This window comes from Dendropsophus ebraccatus, chromosome 11, assembly GCF_027789765.1.
Source record: "Dendropsophus ebraccatus isolate aDenEbr1 chromosome 11, aDenEbr1.pat, whole genome shotgun sequence".
Classification (NCBI taxonomy): Eukaryota; Metazoa; Chordata; class Amphibia; order Anura; family Hylidae; genus Dendropsophus; species Dendropsophus ebraccatus.
In genome coordinates, this window is record NC_091464.1 from 26,474,878 (window position 1) to 26,493,564 (window position 18,687).

At 42.2% G+C, this 18,687-nt stretch overlaps 1 protein-coding gene across 2 annotated transcripts in view; it reads right to left on the reverse strand.

The window, feature by feature from the left end:
• Window positions 1–981: 981 nt before the first annotated feature.
• The window catches only part of USP9X (ubiquitin specific peptidase 9 X-linked), an 83,824-nt gene continuing 66,118 nt past the window's right edge, over window positions 982–18,687 (reverse strand). For both annotated transcript variants that reach the window (XM_069945817.1, XM_069945818.1), the window contains exons 30-45: window positions 18,184–18,391; window positions 17,557–17,777; window positions 16,404–16,597; window positions 15,314–15,487; window positions 14,787–14,928; window positions 13,130–13,880; window positions 11,890–12,013; window positions 11,063–11,288; window positions 10,824–10,953; window positions 10,548–10,733; window positions 7,844–8,064; window positions 7,485–7,573; window positions 6,715–6,871; window positions 6,274–6,486; window positions 5,095–5,190; window positions 982–1,382 (exon numbers count right to left, since the gene is read on the reverse strand). In XM_069945817.1, coding sequence (XP_069801918.1) covers window positions 1,248–1,382; window positions 5,095–5,190; window positions 6,274–6,486; window positions 6,715–6,871; window positions 7,485–7,573; window positions 7,844–8,064; window positions 10,548–10,733; window positions 10,824–10,953; window positions 11,063–11,288; window positions 11,890–12,013; window positions 13,130–13,880; window positions 14,787–14,928; window positions 15,314–15,487; window positions 16,404–16,597; window positions 17,557–17,777; window positions 18,184–18,391 — 3,267 coding nt within the window. In that variant the 3' untranslated portion in view covers window positions 982–1,247. The remainder of the gene's footprint in view (window positions 1,383–5,094; window positions 5,191–6,273; window positions 6,487–6,714; window positions 6,872–7,484; window positions 7,574–7,843; window positions 8,065–10,547; window positions 10,734–10,823; window positions 10,954–11,062; window positions 11,289–11,889; window positions 12,014–13,129; window positions 13,881–14,786; window positions 14,929–15,313; window positions 15,488–16,403; window positions 16,598–17,556; window positions 17,778–18,183; window positions 18,392–18,687) is intronic.

Below are 18,687 nucleotides of genomic sequence, written 5' to 3' on the forward strand. Positions count from 1 at the left end.
CCAAGACAAACTAATTTCAAGTAGAAATGTTGTACACTGAGCAAATACCACCATTTTTTTTTTTTTTTACCCAGGCAGTGGTATTCCGAAGTGTCATAGAATGTCACAGGCCTTCACTTGGTTGAGATGCAGTAGAAGGGAAAGTGCCAGACGAGTGTCTTAAATAAGCTTTACCAAAAAGGAACAAAAACAAGCACACAAAATACCATCTCTACTATGCTCCGGAGTCCTGGCATAGTGATTGTTTGCATATTTGATCTCCCCCGTCCCATCCTGTGTTTATTATTGAATCTTTAAGTGTCATGTATCATATTCACAGGCAATTCTCAAATATTACAAATGGGCACATGTGCAATTTTCTCCGTCCACCTTGTCATCGAGGTCTAAGAAACACACACACACGAAAAAAAAAACCCCTGAAGAGTGCAACTGTTTGTAGATCATGGCATATAGTCCTCATTACCCCTCCCCCTTCCCTATGTCTGGCTACACTAGCCGATGTGAAGCCATGCTATATGGTACAGCCTTAAATTTCATCAAAATGTTAAACTATGAGTATGGAGAAGGCAATGGGGGGAAAAGGAACTTTAGAAACAAATATATCACTTATCCACATCAACCAGAAACATTAAAAAAGTTACCAGCCATCAAAACCTGCTCATGACAAAACCATCCTGGTGGCGAGATCTTACCATTTAACTATTTCAGTGGTTGGCGAGGAAAGGTTTTTGTGTTTTTTTTTTTCCATTTGCCGTCAAAATCCAATTGCCCAAAGGCAGAAAAAAAAATCTTGAGCAGAGCACATAGTTCAAGAAACTAAAGTTTGTTTTTTTTCCCAGAGATTTTGTGTTTTCGATTTTTTTTTCTTTTTTTTTGTAAATCTGTATCTTGTCGAGCCCCAAATTAAAACAAAGGAAAAAAAATGAAAAAGAAAAAAAATATATATAGTCTTGCTTAAGAATTAACAGTCAAACATTAATATACTATGTACACCTTTGCCATTTACACATTAGCATCAGGCCGTTTATTACAAAACACTATACACTTTCCACTGCAGGCGGGTTATATATTGACAGCAAGTTTCTGCAGATAAGACAGTGAATAGACTCTCCACTCCAAGTTGATTAGGAATAGTTTTTTTTTTTTCTTTTCTAGTTTTAAATATTAGCCAGACACAAAGGAAGGTTGGACTGTAAGGCCTGGGTGCACAGTCTCGGAGGAATTAAGTAAAATGACTAAGAGTTTCACTAATCTTTTGTCTGAATTAGGGGGACTTCTTCACCGCCTTCAAATTCTTCTTGTGCTCGTTGGCCTGTCCTCGGAGGATTGTTCATATGATGTGCTGCTGGGCCGGTATATGGTTGTCCATGCAAATGGTTATTCTGAAAACCATTAAAAAGAGGAGAGGGAGCAAAGTTAATTTGCTTTTAGAAATATGCAAAAATTTATCAAGCAAAAAAAAGAAAAAAAAAAAGTTCTAAAATATTAATACCCTCTTCATTACTTACAGGAGGTAGCCCATTGGTAATTGTCTATTTATAACAGGGGTAGGGAACCTTGGCTCTCCAGCTGTTGCAAAACTACAACTCCCATCATGCCTGGACAGCCAAAGCTAAAGCTTGGTATGATGGGAGTTGTAGTTTTGAAACAGCTGGAGAGCTGACCTATAACAATTTAGAAATATAATTAACTTAACTTAAGAAACCTTCCTCTATCCCTCATTGCCACCTACACCAAGCGGAGGCCAGAGGAGCGCCTGAAAGCAACACAAACTCGCCAGAGACAGAGGAAATTTTCAGAAGAGCGAGCAAATGTTCTAAAATTTTCAGGAGAGGCTGCTATCCTTTGTTGTAAAAAGAGGGAAGACAACCCATTCACATAATCCGTACAGTTTCAGCTTAAAACAAGGTAGTAGAAGATTAGAAAAATTAAAGTGGTACTCCGGAGAGAAGGGAAAAATATCTTTATTACTTCATATTATAACTATTAAAAAGCGGATAGTTTATTTCTTTACGTGCTTCCGATGCCTGGCAGCAGTAAGAGGCAACACGGTCCCTCTACAGCCGTCCCCATTTGGGTACCTTAGAGCCCTGCAGTTCCCAAAGCTATGTTCCTGCTATGTTCTAGTATTTATAGGCTGTATATTGCTGTGCGGCAGCGCTAGAACAGAGCAGCAGTAGTGTCCAGAGTACCCCTTTAAAGAAGCAGTTCACTTTTTTTTTTTTTCGCCCCCCCGGGTAGCCGCTGTCAAGTATACTTACAGCAGATGATCGGTGTCCCGTTCCCGTCGGTCAGTTCCGTTCCGCGGTGCCGTTCGCATTGGGTGCGCGCTCACTTCCGCCAGCTGCTGCGAGTCCTCTTCTCTGACCAGTGATTATACGCCGGAAGTCACTCGCTTCCATGCATTCTCTATGGAAGCGCGTGACTTCCGGCGTTCAAATGACAAGGGAGAGAAGAGGAGTCACAGCGCCAGCGGAAGTGAGCGCGCGCCCGATGTGAACGGCACCGCGGGACGGAACTGACCAACGTGAACGGGACACCGATCATCTGCTGTAAGTATACTTGACAGCGGCTACCCTGGGGGGGGGGGCAGAAAAAAAAAAAAAAAAAAGTGAACTGCTTCTTTAAGGAAATTTAAAAGTTGTTGGGCAAAGGCCTGGTGGTGTAAAACTAATAAAATTGTTCTGCTGATCTGAAAATTTGTGGCTATTTGCTTGGATACTAAAAAGTTAGAGGCTTGCAAGTGTATCAGACTCCTCTCCAAAGGGACAAACTAAACTGTGTAGTTGTGAAATATAAAGCTTTGTCTCCGTTCATAAATTAACATTGCAAACCTGGGTGAGTCCGGCCTTCAGAATGTGAAGGCCCTTAGTAAGAGTTAAGGGTAGTAAATCAGCTGCTTGTTAACACGGCAAACACTCACCAGTATCAAACAATCATGCCAAAGCATCAAACACATGCACTAAATGAGTGGACACCATACTCCTTGTAGTCATCGTCGTCTAGATTATCCACTGTAATCACTATGACCATAGTTATCCTTAATCTTGGAGGGGGCATCACATATGGGCACAACCCTAAAGATGCCAGTCTGATTTATATGAACATTATCAACATACAAAGTGACCGATCGTACCAACTTGAATATACTAGCCTCTATGTTATATTTTAGGGGAAAATTTCAAAATTAAAAAAACAGCAAAACGTTGTGCCGAGTATTGACAGCTCACGTCATTTACAGACTTTGTACCATGTATAACAGCTAATGAACGGTTAAAATACTAGAAATATAAGTGACCTGGCAAGCTAAGGAAACTCACAAGTGGCAGGTGCACAATAAAAACTATAAGGCGATAGTGAACATTAAAGGGGTTATCCAGTGTAAGGGTCCTATTCCACCGGACGAGCAATGACGTAAACGAGCGCCCATCTGCTAGATCGGCGCTCGTTTACTGGGCCTATTCCACGGCCCCGATGACCGTGAAACAAGGGCTGCAGGGACATAGTTACCGACGTCCTTGCAGCCCTTGCTTCATACTTTACCTGTCCGGGCGCAGGTCTTCTTCTCCTGGTCCCGCGGGCCGCAGCAGCTTCGGAGCGGGGCTGTCTGAACTGACAGACCACTCAGCCAATCACTGGCTGCGGCGGTCCTGGCCAGTGACTGGCTTAGCGGTCTGTCAGTTCAGACAGCCCCGCTCCGAAGCTGATGCTGCCGCGCGGGACCAGGAGAAGAAGACCTGTGGCCCGGACAGGTAATGTTTGGTTCTGCTGAAATTGTCGGTCGCCGCAGCGCACCGCTATTCAACCGTAGCGATGCACTGGTGGCGGACGATTTTAGGTCTGAACCTAAATAAACGATCAGCCGATAAAACGATCGGCTGATCTTTCTCTCTGTTCCACGGAGCGAAAATCAGCCGAATAGTGCCGATTCGGCCGACTATCGCTCCTGTGGGATAGGCTCCTTAGAAAATATGGCCGTTTTCTTACAAAGACAGCACTGCTCGTCTCCAGCCTGGGTGGAATTTTGAAACAAACGGAGCTTATTGCAAACCCCACCTGAACTGGAAGAAAGTGGCCATGTTTTTCTAACACTGGATAACCCCTTTAAAGGGAACCAATCACTGGAAAAAAGCATATAGAGCTTTTGAAATGTGCTGTTAGAGCACACAGCACACTTGGCACACGTGTTTCCATAGCCTCCGTGCCTTCCCCCTGTAAGCCGCAAAGTAACTTTATAAAACTGGCGCCCTGTATGCTAATTACCTGAGGTAGTCACCTGGGCGGTGTTCGGCTAGCAGGTAGTCACGGTCCCCTGGGCGTTCTTCCGCTGTAATCACGCCCCCTCTGGGGGTGATTCAAATGTCAGAGTGGCTGTGGCGTCACTCGGGAGCGCGCCGTGCCCAACGTCGGCGCGCTTACGTACTGATGCCGGACGCCGCCGCTCATGCGCAGTGCAGCCGCTTCCATTCCGGCTGGACTGCGCCTGTGTAGAATAGCCTTGAACTCCGGCTAACAGGCTATTCGAGGCTATTCTGCACAGGCGCAGTACCGCCGGAATGGAAGCGGCGGCACTGCGCATGTGCGGCGGCGTCCGGCATCAGAATGTCACAGCTACTCGGCCATTTGAATCACGCCCAGAGGGGCGTGATTACAGCGGAAGAACGCCCAGGGGACCGTGACTACCTGCTAGCCGAACACCGCCCAGGTGACTACCTCAGGTAATTAGCATACAGGGCGCCAGTTTTATAAAGTTACTTTGCGGCTTACACGGGGAAGGCACGGAGGCTATGGAAACACGTGTGCCAAGTGTGCTGTGTGCTCTAACAGCACATTTCAAAAGCTCTATATGCGTTTTTCCGGTGATTGGTTCCCTTTAAAGAGGTCAGACATCCTATTGCTGTAGGATCAGATCATGGAAAGGGGTATAATACAGACAGATTAGGACTACAGTATATCATGGCAATGTAAATTACTCAGTTATGTGTGGGGTTTTATTGAACCATACCATTGACACCAAGGATTAGACCCGGGATTAAACAGCAGTTAAAAGGAAAAAAGGAGAAAAGAAATATGAAATAGAAGTGCATCTTATACCTGCTGATACTGAGAGCCAGGTGAATGGGGGTACAATGGGGCATCCTCAGGAGGAGAGGACTCATGTTCCTCAGGAGCATCTTGGTCATCTGGCTCCTATAAAGTCGAATTTTACATATACAAGTTTACCAACTTAGACTTAAAAGACTTCCCTGCCACGAGAATCCCCTCTTGGCTACTATAACACTATTTGACTTTATTTCCAGGACCTTTTATAGTCCATTACATTTGTAGCCAAAGTGAATGTGATACAATAGTGGTAAATACGTTACATTATTATATGATGCATTTCTGAGTAATAACTATAAAATATCAGGCAGCGGCTACCAGCCACATGAATAGGATGTGCTCATTCCATATGGCTAAACAACGTCCACCTCTCAGGACACAAAGTATACCCGTACAAGGGTTCAAAAGTCCTAAAATCAAACTATCAAACTAAAAGGGACAAGTGCTTTTAGTAGAAAATTAGTAGCATTAGTAGTACTTAATAAAAAACCTTGTTAGGCAATAAAAAGCTTTGGTTGATTTAGTACATGACATTTATATAAATTTCAAGCCACAATATTTCCAAAACTCATATTAAGAGATTTTCCACAATGTAAATGATTCTCTGTATGTGCAGTTTATTCTATGTTGTAACATGAATGCAGAATTAGATGTGTGAACATAGCCTTAAAGTGTAGCCCCTGCATCAATCCAGTCAGCTCTGTATGACATTGTAATATATAGCAATAAAAAAAGAAAAAAAAAGGGCAAGGGGGGAAAAAAACAAAAACATACTGGCTTCCAGCTAAGTCTCCAAGGACAGGAGATGAAAGACAATGGTCAGCCTAATGTCCAACATAAATGTACTTACTGGCTGGAGTAATAGGTTAGCATAAAATTTAAAAAAAAATAAAAACATCCCAGTGCAAAATGCACCCATGGACATACGGAAGGAAGGGGGTAGACAAAAAAACAAAAAAGAAAACGGATATGAATGGCTGCATTTTTAGATAACTGGAGCTACACTTTAAAACTGAAATTGTATAGAAACCTTTTTTATTAACTGGGAAAGTAACTTTTTTTTATATTTTCTGAGAATAAATTTTAGGGAAAGCCTAGAAAAGAGGATTTGCATCCAAAAAAATACAATACACACAATCGCCCATAAAATTGTATAAAAACATACATTACCTCTTCAGGGCAGAGCTCGCAGGCCTTAGCAAGAGTCATCCTAGCGCTGTGTGACCTCTCTAAAAAGTAGCCATTTGAGGTTTCATTACTTTGTACTGGTGGAGACCAGTTGTTGTAGGTGTACTGAGGATTGCCAGTATAAGGCCGGCGCTCCAATTCATCACCCAACCATTCCACTGCCCAAGTCCATTTTCTTTTTAAATCTCCATTACTCTAGGGAAGTGAAAAGAGGATTAGGATTTACTTGAAAAATTAGGTCCGGTGCATAGACCTTCAAATAAACTAAAAAGCTAAATATAATATACACACAACTCTGCCTCTCTATTCAGAAACTATATTTATAAATGAAAATAGTAGAATATATACCCCTTGAAACGAATGTAAAATGAATCCCAAGTTCTAAAAACTCTTGCAGCACTATTGTGACACTGGACTCCTTACCTGCAATATTTGGTATGCGACTGAGCAGTTGCTGAAGAGAGCCACCATGCATTTTATGCATTGATAAGCTCTTTTCTGATAGTGGTTCTTGGAGCGCTGGATGGTGTCAAACAAGCCATCTCTGTCATCTGGTATTCCTTTAAGTGCATTATGAATCCTAAAGACAACAAAAAGGTGCTCAGTGATGCTTTGTGCTAAACACACGGAAACCTAAATTGTCACCTAAAAACAATTCTGCACAAATTAATGTAAAAAAAAGGGGGGGGGGGGGGGGGGTATGAAAAGGGAATAATGCCTTAGTCCAAATGTATACACGCAGGACAGCTTATCCTGAGAAGGTACCTGCATTTACCAGTTACACTTTAACCTTTAACCATCAGGTACATTCGCTTTAACATGACCTACGGATAGATTGGCGCCGGGAAGCAGCTGCTGCAGTCCATTTTTTGAACCACAGCCCGGTTCCCGTGTGCGGCTTCATTCTATCCACGGCTACCGGGCTGCCCCCAGTGGGAGGAATCACCCGCCCCTCTATGGCGCGGCTCCATTAGAATCAATTGAGTCGCGTCATAGAGGAGCGGGAGATTCCTCCCACTGGGGCTGCTCGCCCCGCCTCCAGTGCTTCAGCCCCGGCCTGGTACCAGTGGATAAAACGGCGCTGTACACGGAAACCAGGCCACGGTCCGAAAAATGGACTGCGGCACAGTCTTCCCTGCGCCGATCTATCCGTGGCTCATGTTATAGCGAATGCACCTAATTAAAGCACTTACCTATGGGTTTGCCAAGAATCTTCAATCAACAGGATCTGGAGTAACAGATCCAAGTAGGGTCTAAGTTCATACGTGTAAGAATATGCCACCTACAGAAAAAGAAAATATATATATCACCTGCCGAACAGATATTACACTCACACAAAAGCATAACAAACATTTTGATCGATCATTTATCCTGTTACCATGTAAATAAAGCAGATGGGCCAATGGTTTGGCTTGTCCTTAAAACTTCTAGTTTCTTAATAATCCACGTCCTATTCAAAGTAGGCTATCTACTCCGACTGCCAAAAGGGCCAGGCTATCCAACGATAGAACCCCCCCAAAATCCTGTGATATAAAGTACAATGATTTCTCACCTGCCAAAGCAATTCACTAAGGACTGTAGATGAGAACTGAGGATTCTCCCAGCAGCAGAATCGTAGAAGTTTGATGGTCTCTTCAGAGTTGCTACAGTCCTCAATGATTTTCTTTACATAACTGGTTTTCACAAACAGCAGCTCGGCCACGTTCTGTTGCAGCGGCATTATAGGCTGTGATAAGTTGGGATCTCCATAGGGGTTGGAAAGTGGTGGGTTACCTGAAATGAATTACACAAGAAATGAGCCTTTGTGCACATAGAACATATTAAAAGGGGTTATCCAGTGCTACAAAAACATGGCCACTTTCTTTCAGACACAACACGACTCCTGCTCCAGTTCAGGTGCAGTTTAAAGTAATTGGAGCTTAATTGCAAAGGGTTAGTGCGGCGCTAAACAATTATTCACTAAATAACACACATTACAAAGTTATACAACTTTGTAATGAATCATATGTTAGTGAATGTCCCCCTTCCCCGTGTTTCCCCCCACCCACGCATAACTGTGCTCAGCCAACTGCGGCTGAGCAGCTGATGACGCGGCAGAGGGGGGCCGGCACGAGGGGCAGTCGAAGCAGCTCGGCCGCACACGTGAAGATTACAACATTGTCGCAAGATGGCGGACGGGGATCGACACGCATCAGGTGAGTATAGAGCACTACACTTCCGGGGGTGGCGTGGGTGGGGGGAAACACTGGGAAGGGGGACATTCACTAACATAACATACATTACAAAAGTTGTATAACTTTGTAATGTGTGTTATTTAGCGAATTGCTCAGCGCCGCACTACCACTTTAATGGAACTGAGCAGCAAAACCCCGCCCAGGGTGGAGACAAGAGTGGTGCTGTCTCTGGAAGAAAGTGGCCATGTTTTTGTAGCGCTGGATAACCCCTTTAAAGATGATAAAATATCTGCGTCTATGTGTCAAGAGTGTTTCACCGGGGAGCAGAAGTAAATCACATTTCTGCTCTTCGAACAACCCCTTTAATCCCTGTTTCTGGCATGGCATAATAGGAGAGAAAACGGCCAGGATCTGATTCCTCTGCACTATATACTTTTACACAGGCCGATTATTGATCAGGAGTGTTGCTAGTAACGATCCTTCGGCCTATGTTAAAGTGACAGCGATTTGCTGAGGATCAAGCAGACGCCTGGTCCTTGGGTGATCATACCTTTAAAGCTGCCTTCGAAATGTATCATTACCGGCCACACAGCTTCCTGTACAAAATGTGTGGCGGATGACAATAAAGAGAAGCTGACAGCACAGATATGTATATATCCATGCTGTCAGTGATATTAAATATGCTGGCAGCGCATACATACCATCAGTGCTGCTTGTGATTCAGCATCCAGCTTTCCTGTCCAGCTGTTTTATCTTAAAGCGTAACTGTCATTTCAGGGTCATTTTTCTGAAAACATTAAATATCAACAGTACAAGCGATTTTAAGAAATTCTGTAATAGGTTTTATGTACTAAAAAAAGTTTCCTTCTGTACTGAAAAAGCAATCTCCCAGCCTCCCCCCTCACATCAGAAGCTGCAGGATTTCTGTGTCTATTATGTGGCTATGGAGAGGGGAGGGGCTGTTAGGAGTGACTGAGCACGGAGCAGTCCTGCACAGCACAACACCCTGCAATCTTCTCTCAGTAAGTTCATAGATAAGCACTGACCTTTCTGACCCCTGAATCCTGCGGTTTAGGTGCCCAGAGAGTCTACAAACAGCTGACCTTCATGTCACCTCTTCCTGCTCCCTCATCTCCCTCAGCCCCTCCCCCCTTCATAGGCTTACAATGGAGAGAGCAGAGCCCGTCTTCACTGGCTTCTCTGTAATAAAGACGTGTTTGCCTGATAATGCACAGATAAGAAGTCGGGGGGGGGGGGAGGCTGGGAGATTGCTTCTTGAGTACAGGAGGCGGCTATTTTGGCTGATAAAACCTATTACAGAGTTTCTTAAAATCGCTTAGACTACTGATTTCTGATATAAAAAAAACAAAACATGACAGTTTCGCTTTAAGGCCGCTGCCTGCTCCAGAATGATTGACAGCCAGAGGAGGCGGGTCTGAAAAGACAGGATGGGGGAGTAGGATGCCGGCATGACAAGTAGCACGGATGGTAAGTACGCACCGCTGTGTGATCTGGAAATTGAGAGCACAGATATACACATCTGTTCTGTCAGTTTCCATGGCTGCACAAATTATAAAAGAATTGTTCGAGCAGCCTGGCCGCTCAATTTGTTGTACCATGTAAAAGGCCCTGCAAACAAGTGCCGATCTCGCTGATCGGAGCTCATTTGTTAAACCCACAGCTGACAAATCCTATTAAGTAAAAAAAGACCCTTAACTATAATGAACATCCAGTTCCAAAGGAAAACTTTCTCAATTTTCCTGCGCATTAATAGTAACTTATTTCTGAAACAACCATTTGAAATGACCATTAAGGGCGATAACCCATAAATGATGCTTCTTCATGTGATCGCTGAGACCCACCACTAATAGCAATAGGGAACTTTGCACCCCATAAGGGCAGTGGCTCTATTCAATCTCTAGGGGACTGACCGAGAAGGCCGACCCCCGTGCTAGGCTGTTTTTGTCATATCCACATGTTCGAGACATGAGAAATATTGCAGGTAAATCTTCTACATAGTGTACAGTCATCTATTGTATAGTTTTAACAAATGTGCTCAAACATATCAATGTAGTACATTACCATTTATAGAAGACTGCATACGCGATGATACATCGCAACACCGGATTAGCTGTGACACTACAGTGTACAATTTGCCCAATTCAGCATACTGATATTTGATTGGAGGACCTGGCCCTTCATCCATTGCTACTAGCATAAAAGTTGCAGGCACATTGAGTTTCAAGAGTTGGGTCTTCTCTTGCATGCCTGAAAAAATAAAAAGGTACATATGCTTTATTAAACTTGTCATTGATGTTCTAACCAAATTTAAATAATCCAAAAACACGGTTTACTCACCAAGATTAGCATACATGACAAAAAGGTTAAAGTACTGTTGTAAATGGCGTCCGTGCTCAGACACTTCTCTTCTCAGAAGGTTCAAGACTGCCCTTAGCAACTGATCACTTAGACTCAAATTATCATAAGCCTAAAGAAAAAGAAATAAAAGTATGACCCACAACGTATAGAAGGGTGACATCACTGCTCGTGTCATATATAAAAGAAAAACTCCACTTATGGGAAAATTGTAAACGTACCTGACTTGATGGTCCAGGTGAGGCAAAGGGCAGAGTACAGGGCCCATCTTGCAAAGAAAAATGTGCAATAAATACAACAAGCTTTGCAAAGGCTCCTCTAACTTCAGCACTAGGGCACTCCAAAAGATATTCAGAAAAGCGATTTGGATAAGCAAAAAGAACACCATGTGCAAACCAGTAGCGAACATTCTTGCTATGGCGGAGCAAGATGCACAGTGCATCATACCTGCAACAAAGCAGCAAAACAAAAGTCAGCACTAAATAAAAGAATAGCAATATGCTATGTCACATGGAATGTATCACCTACTTATTTTTACTAATTAAATCTATATATTTTGCTAGTGTGGTTTTGTGCATGAACTACTGTGAGTAGTTTACAGTTTTGTTTAAGCCGTGCAGGGGGAAGATGTGCCCACCATGTATTGTCAGTGGAGAATCCTCTTTTTTTAAAAAAAAGTTAACGTTCTATGGGTTAAAAAAAAGACCAACACAATAGAGGGGAACTTCAGGTTTCCCTTTCTCAAGATTGTGTGGAGTCTCAGAAGTAGGACTTTACAATCAGATACTGTAAAATAACATGAGCTAATGCTATAATCACTGCATTGGAGAGTTGTATGCAGACAGGCGTCAAACTGAGGCCCTCCAGCTGTTGCAAAAATACAATACCCATCATGCCTGGACAGCCAAAGCTTTAGCTTTCCAGGCATGATGGGAACTGTAATTTTGCAGCAGCTGGAGGGACGGAGTTTGACACCTGTGCTCTACATCTACTAAACATCCATGTGTTATCTGACAGTTAAAAAGGGGTTAACAGAAAGCCATGTTACCAGTCACTGGCAGGCCCACGGACAACTTTCTTTGTATGGAATCCTGTAGTGAACAAGAATTTAGCAGCAAGCTGTATACTAATCATGGTTATTTCTTCTGGCTCAGGCAACAAATGTTCTTGCCCTGAAAAGATAGAGTAATAATGTACCATACATGGAAATACACAATACAAAGTCACAAAAACATCTCAAACTGCAGGAGGAAAATTAAAAAATAGAAACACGCATAACTATTTAAATCCAGATAAATCATATTTTTCTAATCTTTATTACATTTTCCAACAGATTTTTTTTACACTAAGATCAGAAACCCTCTGTGCAACAAAAAAAATTGACACTCTGTGCCAACTCCCACTTTGTAAAAAAAAAAAAAAAAAACTTGCACAAAATCCTGCTACTCTATACTAAGCCGTGCTCATTATGCAAAGGAGTAGAGAGGAGACTGATGCCCATAGGAAAATCACTGGGGACATATAACTCTGGGTTCACAGGTCAGACTGCTCCTGGACGACGATTACGCGGACTAAGGGCCCTATTACACGGAACTATAATCAGCAATATCCGGCCGATTATCGTTCCGTGTAATAAACACAACGATCAGCTGATCGTTGATTTAGGTTTGGACCTATAATTGTCGGGTGCATTGCTACGTGTAATAGCGATGTGTGGCTGGCGGCTGACGATCTGCAAAGTGTATACATTACCCATTCATGCTCCAGGGCTCCTCTTGAGCTCTGCTTCTTCCCGGGTCCCGCGTGCTGCAGCTTCAGAGCGGCTCGTCTGAGCTGGCACTACCCCTTTAATTTGAAAGCAAGTTTTTCCTCCTTCTTAGGCCGCACTCACACTTGAATGTGGCCTTAGGAGTACCCTTTAATAGGGTATCTTCTCTTTGGGATCTTCAGAGACAGTCCTGGAGTTACTAATATTCAGTGGAAGATGTTAAAGGAGAGTTCAGTTTCATTAGATCTGCTGGCCACTTGTCAACCAGAATTCTGCACCTGGCTGTTCCCCTGAGCTGATCCATTTACAAACAATCTAACGGATGAAAACATTCCTAAATTTCACACTGAAGTCACTGGATTCTGCCCCCAAAATCCGCAATACTCTGAAATAACACTACAAATACATAATCAGTCAAGAACCAAGATCCCAAGACAACAAAAGGAAAAATCAAAAGGAATCTAGCGTAATCCACTAACTTTATCATGTTCTTTTATGTCATATGTAAACCATAACTTACCTGGGGGAGGGTTCAGGTAGACACTGTTACAGGTTAGTAATTTCTTTATAAACTGGAAATATTCTAAGCTGAACTGCATTCGGTTGTGCATGAATTGCACGTTTTGCTTGCGTACACTGCGCTCGATAGCTGACGGCATCTTGATCTGATGGGGTTTGGAGGTGATTGTTAGTTCATTAATATATTTGATCAGTTCATTGTCCTTGTCTAGAGTGTCCATACGTTCATAAAAAAGAATATAGGCATTCCACCACCTCTTCTGACGTCGGTACGACATTCTTTTCATCATGTGATCAAACACTTCCCCCATGTATTCACCCCCAAAGCACTGGTTTTTCATTTCCTCATCATCGTCCATTTTGCATTCTGTTACGTCGCCATCATCAAACTTGTACCAGCGGTTCTTCTCTCCATCTCCGCCATTTCTCTGAATGATGTAAGAATAGTAATGGCCTCCGCTGGCCTGCCCACTGTGCACTAACACCCCGACCAGCCTGTACTTAGTGCTTCCAGCAGGCTCATTCTCAGTTTGTTCATTGGGGATGACTTGATTTTCAGGATTGACATCATCTCCCTCCAGTTTTGCTACACCAGCCACTGTGTACGGCTCCATATCTAGTTCACGTGGAAACTCAAAATAGTCATTGAATTTGATTGCACATTCCCTTTCCCAATCGTAGTCAAAGCGTTTCAGCTGAATGGCTAAAACAGGAGGAAGCTTCTTTATAAGCAAACGCTTCACCGTATCAACCTGAAAAACACAAGACCAGTTCTCAAGACATGTAAATCAGTTGTTTGTCATCTCTATGAATATAGTAAAGAGATTGCCCTAGACAAAGACAAGCATTTGTAGGTTTGAGGAAATACGGTGATCCAATATGAAGTACCGCCAAAGAGTCACAGTGAAGATTATGCATGTGTAAACACTAGACACCCTGATATATTGGCTTGGGGACCAACTTACACAAAAAAAAAAAAAAAAATCATAGAATCACATTAGTATTATAAAGACATAGTAAAGGCATAGCCTTCATGCAGCAAATATGGGACAGAGTAAAATAAATCAATGTTCCTGTATGGGTATGTGCACATCGGGGGCCTGGATTCACACTATGGAGGGTGGCACTAAAAAAAAAATGTCTCTCTTGAGAAAAGGTTTATCTGCAGCTTTCCCCACCATAAAGGGGGCGCAGTCACACATCCTTTTTGTTTGGTGTTTTTCCTACCAACAAAAAAAAAAAAGTCTGCATTGGCTTTTTTTAAAGGCGTTTGTGTGCTGATCTTTTTTTCCTGTGCCATCACATGACCTAGCTGCTGGACCACAAAAGGTGACAAAAAGAGAAAAAACAGTTTGCCGAAAAAACGTCACACCCTCAGCATGCTGCTTTTTGCAAAAAGCTACCACCGAGCCTGAAAAACACCAGACAGGAGAGAAAGACGCCACTCCCCAAAAAAGCCACGTGTTTAAGGCATATCATATCATAGACTTCCAGCTAAGATCTGGTCGCTGGCATTCTTGCAAAAAATAAAATAAAAAGCGTTTTTTTTAGCCATTTTTCCAGGATTTTAAGGTAGTGAGAAGCCAACCTAACACTTTCATTCCTGGAAAAGGAAATCATGTTAATATCTCGCATTACAATTTATGCAGAGCGTTCACCTTTTTGTTGCATTTTTCACAGTGATAAGCATTTGCACCTTCCAGCAAGTCTCCTTTGACATACTGTTCCATTGAGTCAAGCAGGTTTTGGTGGTTTCTAATATCTACATTCAGGGTTGTAAAAGATTCTTCACATTCGTACCTGAAAAGTTGGAAGATTAATGTTTCAAAGACATTTTGTCTGTTTTTAGATTCTACTTCCCTATGACATACAGTTTTAGAGCAAAGCAAGGCCCTGTTCACATCTACTTTAAGTCTTTCATAGCAGCATTACAATAAAAACAAAGGTGTTCTAAATCTGGTAAATGATGGAAACCCAGAGTGTCAAATAGAACTCAACTCCAGCCTGCTGCCTGGGACTTTCCCGGACAAAACAGCACATCATGCTGCCCTATTCAAGACTCTGCAATAGCAGCTTCTAATAGCCAACGCAGATGTGAACAGAGCCTAATAAAAGTTACTTTCCTGCCTGTGGTAAAAAGCTTATCATTCATTATACATTATAAATTAGGCATTTGGAAACTTACCTATGAGGGCATCCTTGGCAAATTTTTTGATCAGCAAAGGAACCTCCTAAGACTTTGCTTAACATAGTCGGGTGACCTAGTGCCTTTAAAGCTTCATCTAAACTGTCAACAAGAGAGTTAAAAAATTCTAAAGCATCATGTTGCTCTCGAAGGTTAACTGGTTCTCCCCAAAGCCTAAGACCAAGAGAAAAAAAAAACACTTGTTAAGAATTATGGGAGAATTACAGGAGATTTGAAAGGCTACAATAATGTGCCCTCAGGTCCTAAGGAGTACAAACTGCACAGCTTAGGACGCCAAGTATTTTCGGTCATTAATAAACAGAGCAAGGATGATAGTCATCATGGGGCACATTGTAGATACACTAGGTTACATTTTAGGGTGCTAACCAAAAAAATTACCTTTCAGTATTAAGACCTTTAAATGTGTAAAGCTATATCCTGGTCCAGAGAAAGGTTTGCCTATGCACAATAATAAAAAGGACACTATGGGTGCATTCACACGTACAGGTTCTGCAGCAGATCCACAGCAGGTTTTATGGTGCAGATGTGATGCTGTGTTCAGGTATTTAGAACAAATCTGCTGCGGTGTGTGTGAAGCTACCCTTTGAAGGGTTTTCCCACTATACTAGGTCATGTTCTATAGATGGAATATGGCATTCCTTTCTCATTGGTGGAGGTCTGAATACTGGACCCCCATGGATTCTCAGAAAATAGTTGGCTACATCACAGATTTTCTCTAAACAGTTATCCCATCCACTCCCTATGCAGGAAAACACAACAACAAAGCACCAGTCAATTCAATGACACTGTGTTGCAGTCCCCTGTATGGTGCATGAACGAAGGACCATGCCAAATGTGGTGGGTAATGTTCGTCCTAGAGGTCCGGCTCACACCATACCAGATTGTATGGCACATCCTAGTGATACAATTTCTCCTTTTTTCCTATACTTTAAAAAGGGCATTTTTCATTTTTTTTCTTTCCATGGATGGTGAAATACAAATCACTATCGTGAAGCACAAATGGAAAACTAGAAAGGCAAAAGTTAATCAATAAAAATGCATCTTAAACACCTATAAACACTTCACACACCTAAACTGTTTCCAGAAACCTCTTGGGACGTAGTACTGTAACCTAGATGCTGCCAAGTGACCAAATATAACTTGCAGATGTCTCAGCACACCAATGTTGTATTCTTTTCTGTCCTCGGTTTTGCTCAGTGAGGGCTTGTCCTCATACTGGTGAGGGTAACCAAAGACATCGTCTCCCCGCGAGTCCACATTGCTCTGTGAAGACAAAATCATTTCACTTTGAGATTAGGAATTGAATTATTAGAATAAATAGTCTTCAGTCACACAATAAGAGGCTCGGGTCCTTCTCTCACAAGCAGGGCACTTCTACTGGTTTCTCTACAGTAAGGGGAAAATCATTACATAAAACCCTGGCTGTGAGGAAAGAGACTAAGCGTGAGCCTCATGAAGGCTCCATACAAACTCTGACTTATACTTTCTAGTTTGGAGGCAACTACAAATGATATTTATAAAAAAAAAAAAAAAAAAAAGCTTCATTAGATGTTATTTCTTAGTTCAGGCAGAGGTGAGCAGCGTCCTTTGCAGGAGAACACTTTGATGGTGTGTTCGGAGCCCTGCAGTTCCCGATACAAACAGTGGTGGCAGCAGAGGGGCTGTGTCGCCCCCTTACTGCTACTAGGCACTGGAAGAACGTGTACAAAAAAAAAACAAAACTTATTTTTAAAATAAAAATTTAGATTACAAAGTAAAAACATTATTATAGCCATGTGTTAGGCCACACGTTAGTGATTTTTCGGGACTGCCAAACCTCCCGCTATTTTTTCCATCCGTAATTCTTTCCATTTCCATAAAATGTGAACAGTGCTAGCTCGCATAGAAATCTGATCCGCGTTGTTTGGCAGACATCACGGATGTGACATCCGTTTAAAAAAAAAAAAAGGATCCCACAGACTATTAGTAATCAGTACTGCAGTCACAATCCGCACTAGGACATGTAATTATTTTTTTTTTATTTTTTTTTTAACGTAACAGATCAAAATTAACACGGACTGTGTGAATAGCCCAATATAAATAAATATGATCTAAGTTGCCCCGTAATTACAGATCCACATTTACGGACAACATTATGGGATGTGTGAATAAGGCCTTAAAAAAAAAAAAATTTAAATCTCATAATTAAAAAGTTGCTCTTTTATCATAGTTAACACAGTTACCTCATTGTCTTGTTTTTCATCCCCAGACATGTCATCATCCACATCACTGCCAGTGCCTTCAATGGCTAGAATTCCATTTCTTATAGCAGGTATCATATACAACTGCTGAATCACAGAATTCATATAACATGTAGCACCAGCATTTTTCAGCCCAACAAAGCCCTTGGGGGGTCGTGGTCCAACTGGGGGAAGATATTCCCATTCTGTAAGTGCTTCACAACCTATACAGTGGAAGAGGGACCACAGCACATATTAATCCTTACACTACAGACTGGAATATAGGAAAAAACGCATTTAGCATTTGGTTGCCAATGGGGAAAAAAAAAAAAAAAAGTCAACAGGCTCGCTGAAACACTTCCCATATAAAAATCAGTCACTTCAAATACAGCAAAACCTTATGGAAAGGTTACACACCACACTTTCTCTGCTCCCAGCATGATATTATTACATCAGGCTAGGCAGGGAAAGACTCCGCTACAATGATTCCCCGTCCGTAGAATATGCGTCATGGGAATAAGTCATACATCACCCCGTTCAACGTCTCCAACCATTTTGTAATACACATCAAGATGATGTAAAGCAATGCTCCCGAAAATAAACAGAACATCCTGGCATACAGTACATTACCTGTGTAATACATTTCATTCAACGTATCAACAATCTGTCTGAGATTACGGACACATCCTACAGCCAATGCAACCAGCAATTCAAATCCCGCATTTATTGTGGCTGGTGAACTGCATACTGGGATAGCTTGTTCAGCTGGAAGTTCGCCACTTTTCATATACTGCAAGTAAACGTTGGATGCTGGGAATATGAAATCATCAATCAGCTCCTAAATATGAAAAGAGAATAAAATTAGCACACACACACACACAACTAAGTTTCTGTTCACACAGACAAATGTATGCACAAGATGTAGTCTATGCATACTATACATATACTAGATTGTGTTAAATTCTGGATACTAATTTTTATTACCAAGTATTAAACACTCCACAATAGAGGGGGCACTAGGCAGTTTTAGCCCAAAATTTAAGGCTCCGGGATGTCCACCTCACGACCTGGCCGATAGACTGGCCGGTCAGCCACTCAGTGACTAGGGCAGAACACTGGTCCAGTCACAGGTTG